General features: G+C 34.2%; 1 protein-coding gene across 3 annotated transcripts in view; it reads left to right on the forward strand.

Annotated features, from left to right (window-relative positions):
- bmm (brummer) overlaps positions 1-9,108 on the forward strand; it is a 111,206-nt gene that overhangs the window by 58,717 nt on the left and 43,381 nt on the right. For all 3 annotated transcript variants that reach the window (XR_001847049.1, XM_017612253.1, XM_017612254.1), the window contains exons 6-7: positions 7,322-7,433; positions 7,494-7,638. Coding sequence is in view for 2 of the 3 variants with exons in the window: in XM_017612253.1 (XP_017467742.1) it covers positions 7,322-7,433; positions 7,494-7,638 (257 nt within the window). In the remaining variant the exon portion in view is untranslated. The remainder of the gene's footprint in view (positions 1-7,321; positions 7,434-7,493; positions 7,639-9,108) is intronic.

Genomic DNA, 9,108 nt, shown 5'->3' on the forward strand with positions numbered 1-9,108 from the left:
TAATTATATATTCTTTATCAGTTTAAAAGAATTTCGGTTTAGTTAGAAATCCCCTAAAACCATTTTAATTAAAAAAGATGTTAACCTTAAGATTTTACGACGGTTAACACGTCTTGTGAATCCCCTAAATATGAATTTGTAAAGCGATCGTTTACCTTGCAAATCTTTGACAAACTTATCAAAGTTTGCTTTGCAAATATAGAATTTACAGTTTTTGAGGAACGAAAGAGCGCATTTATTTGCAAAGTCTTTGCAAATTACACTTTTCAATATTAGCTTTGCACTTTGCATAAGAGAACGTACGTGGAACAGAAATTGCAAAGAGCGTACAAAAATTGCAAAGACTTTGCAAATTACACTTATCAACTTCAACTTATCACTTATCAAATTTTACAGTTCTGAGGAACACAAAGTTTTGCAAATTGACGAAAAATTTGCAAAGTGCAAAGTGAAAAGTTGATAAGTTGTTTTGTGGAATAGGGCCCTGGTCTACGGAAAGGGGGCTTAGGTGTCAAAAAATCAATTTTCACTTTTTGGTTGATTCGGATGGAAGATGAGATGCTTTTTCACGTGGTGAAAAGCAGAAAATCCTAACTTGCTTAGAAGTGTACTAAAAATGTAGAGAAAGAAGAGTAAACATACGACAAAATATAATTTATTACATTATACAATTACATTATACAATTACAATTACAAAATGTAGAGAAAGAAGAGTAAAAATACGACAAAATATAATTTATTACATTATACAATTACATTATACAATTACAATTACAATTACATTATAACAATTAACGAGATAACGAGAAACTGACGAAACGAGTTGCTTACTTTTAACATCTTTTTCACAGAAAACTAGTTTTCGCACGTAAGCTCCGTTTTCGTAGACCAGGTCATATATATAGATAACTCCTCAGAGCGAAATAGTTCTTTCATGGGCATGGATTTTCATTCACTAAAAAATAAGAAATATGTGCTTAAAAAAATCAACAAAAAATTAAAAATATCATGAAAAATATGCATGAAAAATCAAAAAAAAGCGTTATATATTAAAAAAATGCAGTCGAAAGCATTCAGTTGATTCATACGTTTATTGTTTTTAAAGATAAATAAAGTTAGGTACAAAAAATATTTCATTAAATTTTGCTTTTAACAAATACGTACATTTCAATATTCGGGTGTATGTATATATGTAGAAAAATTCAGTTCTGAAGTACTATATCACATAATTTAGCACAATCTTTAGTTAGCTACTCATTAGCGTCCACAATAAAATATTTTTTCATATTCTCAAAAGCTCTTATACATAGAAAATGAACGTTCTACATCCACAGAAGTAATTGGAGCATGCATAAAAGCGACCAGTTCGCATTCCGCAATTTCCTTTATTTTTTTAAATCCTTGATTTTATCCCAAAATTTTCTCTCGAATAAAATTGTTACTAAAAATTGCCTCATAATGGTTTACAGAGTGGCCTGGAAACGTGAAAAACCAACACATTTATGTTTCCCAATAGATTTCGCCCTACATCGAAAATAAATGATAGCCGTGTTCACACTAACCTCCGTACTTCGTCATAAGGAGTTTTACATGTAAAGAATGGACACGAAAAATATTGGTCAGCCGAAAATCAATATAACAACTTATTACACAACCTGCGAAATGAGTTTTTTGCTTTATCATCTTCTTTATTAAGCTTACTATATTAAACGAAAAAACGTATTTCAATTGCCTTCATTATAAACAAAATGGCGCAATTTACATTTGAGCCCTCTCAATAAGATATGACCATTCATTATTGCCACGGTATCTGCTCTCTGCCAACTAATTTTGAAATTCTGGAAATTTTTGATGTCTTCTTTCGTTTTTATCTATTTTCTTTCAATAATTTTCAACGGGTCGCAATTCTGAACAGTTTGGTATGTTGTGGTCCTTTTGAACAATATATACCCCGTGACTGACATACCAGTTCATGCCCAAGGGGCTGTAATGGCACAATGCTAAATCGGGACAGAACAGAACTGAGCCCTGATATTGCTTTATGAACGACAGAAAACGATATTGCAAACACTCCTTCATTCAAATTTCTTGATTTATGGAGCCCATGGTCATGATTTTTTGCTCTCGTGCCACACTGACAGATGGCTTGCCACACCAAGTATTTATTAGGGCAAAAAATAACAAAAAACAAGAAACTTGTCCAGTACTTTTAGCTTTAAGGCATCTTGGACTCCTTTGTCTTCGTTGCATTATAAAACTCAGCGCCCCGAATCTGCTTAAAGGCTGCTTTGAGGTATGTTTCCTCGTCCACACAAACTTTTTCATGCTTTTTGCACAAAATTTTCTCCGAAAGATCACACTTCGCCGAACACATTTTGAAGAGTACGTAGAAGTTACAAAAAGTAGATACGCGAAATTAACAACGACAACATACCCTATGAATGTGTATACATACTTTTAATTTACAGTTAGTTTTACGCAAGTGATGAGTAAACACAATTGACTAGTTTTTTCGTGTCCATTCATTATTTTGTTTGTGTAAAACTGCCAACTAACAAATTTACAAAATTAAATATCCGTAAAAGTACCAACTAGAGAAATATGCACACATTTGCAGATTTGTAAAGTTTTCCGTCAAGAGCCAATATAATGCACTAAAAAATGCAAAAAATGCGAAATATGCATTTATGACTAAAATATGCAAAATACGCAAAAAAAATTGAATGCCATTTTTAAGATAATTTCTTGATTCATAGATACTTTATCTATTTCGCTTTACCTAAGTCCAAGAAAAACATGTATTTGCATAGATTTCCATGCTCTAGTAATCACATTATTTTAATAAATAGAACACAAGAAAATATTTTATTTCTATTTTTGCCACTCCGAATTTAGTTTAGGAACTCACCTGCGATGCAGAATTACATCGTTAGATTTAATCTTCACATTTTTGATGAGATTTGGGAATATGTTAAAAATTAGCATCTGGGGGTCCACCGAAACCAATAAAGTTTTGAAAGGGGTGTACGAGAAAAATAAGTTTGGGAACCTCTGCTCTAGAAGTATTGTGTACATATTTTTGTCAAACGATTGGTTAAGTAACCTAAGAACAGTTCAAATTTAAATTATTTGAAAAAATATCACAAGCTTCAGTTGTCATGGCAACAGTACCTTTTTATGAAAATCACCAATATGTTTGCCAGTTTAACAGCGATCCAGTAGCGGATTACTACAAGGTCATTGAGCACCCTGTATTGGTTGCAGTAGAAAACTGAAAGTAGGTATAGATATTACAAATATTAAAATGAAAAAACTAAGGGAGTGCCCCGTTTTCTAGGATGAACATTTTTTTCCCCATACAAAAATTTGGTCCACTTTAATTCACATGTATGTAGGTATGTACATTAGACTGCATAACCAAAAACACTAGCGGTTTTTCCGCCGGGATTACAAAACTTATTATATTTGAAGACGTCCACCAAAATATTTCGGAAAAATATGCACCGATTTTAAAATACCTCCGAAAATTGGGTTTTTTATATATAAAAATAGTTTCTTATAGAACTTTTTGAAAAAAATCGCCTCACATGACAAAACAGTTTAAGCTTAAATAATCTGCATAAAAATATTTAGAAATCTTTCCAACGGAATCGTAATAATGAGATTTTTGATGCTGTTTTATAACTTTTTTGAAAGATTGGTTTAAGAAAAACTTGAATAACTGGGTCAAAGCTATTCCGATTTAGACTTTGACGTATCAATGGAAAGGTATTTTCCCACTCATTTTCTGTGCAAAAAAAAACTCATTTAAGCACTTTTTATGACAAAATGCTAAGTAAAAGAACCTGTTTTCGCAATGGTTTCTTTGGCAAATTTGCGTAAAATTACACGTAGTCGGAAAAATCTCCCATAAAAATTTACCTACCGTAATGTGCATATGTACATATTTACTTACCGTCGCCTGGGTAAAAGATTGTCGTAAGCGTCATACGTACGTGCATAACATACGACAATCTTTTACCCAGGCGACGATATGTTAAATGAAGTACATGTAAAAGTGTAAAATATGTAAATATACGTACATAAACAAGTAAACTTTCTCATGAATACTGGACAAAGCTGCAACGATACTGCTTGCTTGACAGCTCGGTGGTTCGCAGTATGTTGCACCAATGTTATTAAAATGAAAAATCAATAAATAAGCCACAATCATCGAATGTATTACCTCAAGTGATTGTGACGTAGGGTGGTGCCTGATGATCGTTCCTTGTAGACCTCCAGAAAATAAGTGGCCGCGCTGTTTTCAGTAAAACTAAGTTCAACCTCCATACAGTGTAACTATTTGAAGGAGAAGCTTGGCGATGGTTAATTTGGCGGCATGGGCGTACGCAGGTACGGGCTAAGGAGGGCGCGACCCCCCTCCCTCCGCCCCTAAATTCCAAAGTTTCATTTTAAGTTTCTTTCTATAAATTCATATTCGATTTCCAATTCAAAAAATGTATGCAATAAATTAAAACTTTGGGTGTCTTCACATCCATTTCGATAGTTTTGGTAAACTGCTGGTTGTTCCTATTTTATCAACTGTGAACGTCCTTTTCAGATTACTTTTGTTAGTCTGATAAACAGTTATTTACTTAAAAAAAGGTAAAATAATTATTAAGTTTTAATATTTTCTCTTAGTTTGTACTTGAGTTTAGGTATGCTTAGCATTCAAAGAGGTTTTGTAGAAAAAAACAAAAATTAAATCATCACTACAACAATTTATCTTTTTGCAGAAGACGCTCGAAGATTATTGTTTAAATAAACAAGTAATTGTTAACAAAAAAAAACCGACTTCAATTCTCATGTAAAACTTTAAGATTACCTTTAATTTCTTCATGATCCAATAATCGGATCTAAACCAAATTAGGATGCGACCACCTCTGAGGTACCACCTTTCCTTTCGAAAAGAATTATCGCAATCGTTTATGCGGTAACATATGTACATAAAAAAATATTCCGACGAATAGATAACCTCCTCCTTTTTTTGAAGTCGGTTAAAAATAATGGAAAAATGACGATTTTGGTGTAAAGACGAAGTCGCGTTTTAAAATTTACATGCAATTAAGGTAACTAACAAATTTGTATTTTAACTCTTCAATAAGTTCATAATAAACTTTATGCAATATAAATTCCTTTGTAGTGCTCGGTACAAGTCAATTAATACAATAACAAGTCATTTTTAAGCAAAAAACACAACCGACCTCAATTCTCACATAAAAATTTAAAAGTACCGTTAATTTCTTCATGATCCAATGATCGGATCTAAACCAAATTAGTATGGGACCTCCCCTGAGGCACCAGCAAAAGAATTGTCGAAATCGGTTAATGGACCACATACATAAAAAACATACATCAAAAAAATTTCGATGAATTGATAACCTCCTCCTTTTTAACTCGGTTAAAAAAATTAATGAGGTAAATTATTATAAATTTTTAGTAGCTATATTTTAACATTTATAATAAAATTTACATAAAAAAACTCAGGCCCCCTTAACCACACACCACAAGCCCTTTATGTGCTTACAGCGTTATGAATATTTTTAATGACATCCGTTTGAGTGGAAATAAATTATTCGTACAGATTGTGAAATTTTGATATTTATAATTTGTAATCAACGTATTATATCGCACGTTTAATCTAATATGTAAAAATCTCGTGTCACGGTGTTAGTGGTCGAACTCCTCCTAAACGGTTCGACCGATCCTTATGAAATCTTTTGTGTATGTAGCTGTAGGGGCGTGGCACCTGCCATACAAACCGAATTTTTCACACTGCATATCTCTGGAAGTGTTCATGATAGAGTACTGGAACTTAGTATGTGCAAGATATATGAAATCAGTCGCATAATCATGAAGAAAATTTGGGTCTATTAGAAAAAGGGGCGTGGCACCTCCCATACAAACCGAATTTTTCACACTGCATATCTCTGGAAGTGTTCATGATAGAGTACTGGAACTTAGTATGTGCAAGATATATGAAATCAGTCGCATAATCATGAAGAAAATTTGGGTCTATTAGAAAAAGGGGCGTGGCACCTCCCATACAAACCGAATTTTTCACACTGCATATCTCTGGAAGTGTTCTTGGTAGAGTACTGGAACTTGGTATGTACAAGGTATATAAAATCTATCGAATAGTCATGAAGAAAAATCGGGCTATTGGAAAAAGGGGCGTGGCACCTCCCATACAAACCGAATTTTTCACACTGCATATCTCTGGAAGTGTTCTTGGTAGAGTACTGGAACTTGGTATGTACAAGATATATAAAATCAATCGCATAGTCATGAAGAAAAATTGGGGCTATTGGGAAAAGGGGCGTGGGAACTCCCATAAAAACGAAATTTTTCACACTGCATATCTCCGGAAGTGTTCATCGTAGAGTACTCGAACATGGGATGGAGGTATATGAAATTAATCCCATGCTCTTAGAGAAAATTGGGGCTAGTTGAAAAGGGGGACGCCTTTCAAACGCACTGAAACTATTACGTATCTTTGTATGCATGTACACTTTTGCTAGATTATTTAAGACGACAATATTAGAAGATAAATGCCTCACTGAAAGTCATGAACGTGAACTGTTGGTGTAAATGTTGGACCAAAATGTTTCAATACAAAAAATTTATTTTGGGCGGGACGAAGTTTTCCGCGACTGCTAGTAAAATATAGAATTATTTCAAAATTTCAATTTTGTGGGTAAACGAAATCAAAGTTTGATCAACCCATACAGTTGGTATACCAAAATACAGATGGAAATATACATACTTATCTTCGCCATTTTTGGGAATTTTAGTCATCTGTTAGTCTGAACGTATTCTACTTATCAAGCTTATTACCTGTATGATGAAATCTCCAAAAACATAAATTTTGATTTACATCCCTATATGGGATATATCGACCTATCTCGGCAGTCAGTTCGAAAACGCCCTATCTCAGAAAACTTTTCAAGAACGCCCTACTTCAGAATTTGATTGAAGAAACCCTATTTCAGAATTTTATTGAAAAACACCCTTTCTCTGAATTAAGTTGAAAAACGCCCTATCTCAGATTTCGATTCATAAACGTTCTATCTCAAAAGAAAATGTATTGAAAATGTGATGAGATAGGCCGTTTTTGAACCGGATTCTGAGATAGGGCGTTCTTCAACCAAATTCTGAAATAGGGCGTTCTTGAAAAAAGGTTGAGATAAGGTGTTTTCGAACTGGCTGCCGATATAGGTCAATCTCCCACTCAGGTGTCGATATATGTACCATATTTACATATGTTTTTTTTTGTTTTTAGTGGTGCTCCTTCCATTGAAGGTGATGTGGACAACTATGAGCATGTTCTTAGAGTAACCACTCACAATGATGCACTTTACGCTTACTATTATACAGATGACCTTACGAACAAAGTAGGTTTATTGCTTCAAAAAACATCAACTTTAAATAACAAGGCAATTTTCTACATGCAGGTTAAAGTTACAGAAATTTTCGAAATTGATGATGACGAACAACTTGCAACCGATCCGAAATTATACGAAGGCATAGTTGAAGATCACCCGAATCCCCATCAACATCACCACAATGTTGTTAGTGAATGGAACGGCGTAGAATCAGGTGAGTTTGACAAAGCTTGGCATAGTTTCTATCTGAAGTTCAATAGGAAAGAAATTTGAAATTAAATACAAATTTTCAAAAAACACGACGTTTTTTGTGTCTTCGACAAGATAATAATATGATGTATTTGCCAACGAATTTCTGTCAACAATGACACTGAAGACGACATAACGACGAAATCGCCAAAATTCCAAATGGTTAAATACGTATACACACATATCGCACACGTTTTTCAATAAATAAAGTTTTAGGAAAAAATTCGATGGCAATGGGTAGGTTCAGAAGGTGCAGAAGTTGAGCGCAACCGTTGCTAAAAAAATCAATAATCGTAATGCGTCTTCTGAACGGCTTGATACATTAGCTGTCAAATTCAAAACACACAACACGTTGTCTCAAATGATCAGAAAAATTTTACGATCGTCTAACACGCAACTGTTCAGTTGATCAGAAGTACAAAACAACGCGTTCAGAAGGTGCAATCGCAACAGTTACTGAGCTGTTGCGCCTTCTGAACGTGCCCAATGTTCAAAATATAAAATTTTTAGGCAGTTTAACGCTTTCCTTAACATCGGCCGGTAGTGAAGACACTTGAGACCCTGCTGCTCCTATACTTCAAGTGTCACCTGTCTCAGCGAAGCATCAGCATGGCTTCCGTAAAGTGCACAGAACCACCACCGCGCTTAACGCCGTAAACACTCAGATAACTCGTGGTCTCAACCGAAACGCGCCTGTGAAAGAACGGTCCTATTAGCGTTGGACACAGGGTTACCACTGAAAAACTTTATTTCCTACCAGGAGCTGCTTCAATAACCTACCAAAAAGGTTTCTTTCCTACCATTTCTTTTAATCAAGAAAACGGCGTTTGACATCATTAAATACATTTATTTTTGCTGGTGTTTATACTCTTAAAGAGGATTTCCAAGTAAACAAAAAGATCAGAAGAATATATATTATATACGTACAAAGCTTAAACATTATTTTGGATTCTCTGATAGCTCTGTCAGCTTATTACCAGCTACCTAGTAGGAAGAACTCAGAAGGTGACTTGCAAGGCTACCTCGTCCGCGTCTAGTATTGTTGTGTCCGGTGTTCCGCAAGGCTCTCTTGTCAGCCTCCTCTTTTTTTAGTATTTTTGTCAACGATGTATTCTTTGTTTGTCAGTATGTGAATGTCCACGCTTATGCTGATGACTAGGGCAACCCAAAATATGTTCGGGCGTATATTTTTTGGCAGGCATGTTAGGAACACGCTTATGAAATGCTTAAACGTGTTTCCAAAAATATAAAGTTTGAGTTATAAATCTTAGAGCATATTTTGCAATAAATGCATATTTCAGCATATTTTGCAGTAAATGAATATCAAATAAAACACCCCTTTGAGGTAAAATTTTCGAGTGCCGAAAGCTGAACTAGAAACACAAATTTTCTGATATCAATTTCGTGACGAAAATTATACGCATTTTTTAACTGC

This window comes from Rhagoletis zephyria, unplaced genomic scaffold, assembly GCF_001687245.7.
Source record: "Rhagoletis zephyria isolate East Lansing unplaced genomic scaffold, Rhagoletis_zephyria_1.1 Rzeph_scaffold_00518, whole genome shotgun sequence".
Taxonomy (NCBI): Eukaryota; Metazoa; Arthropoda; class Insecta; order Diptera; family Tephritidae; genus Rhagoletis; species Rhagoletis zephyria.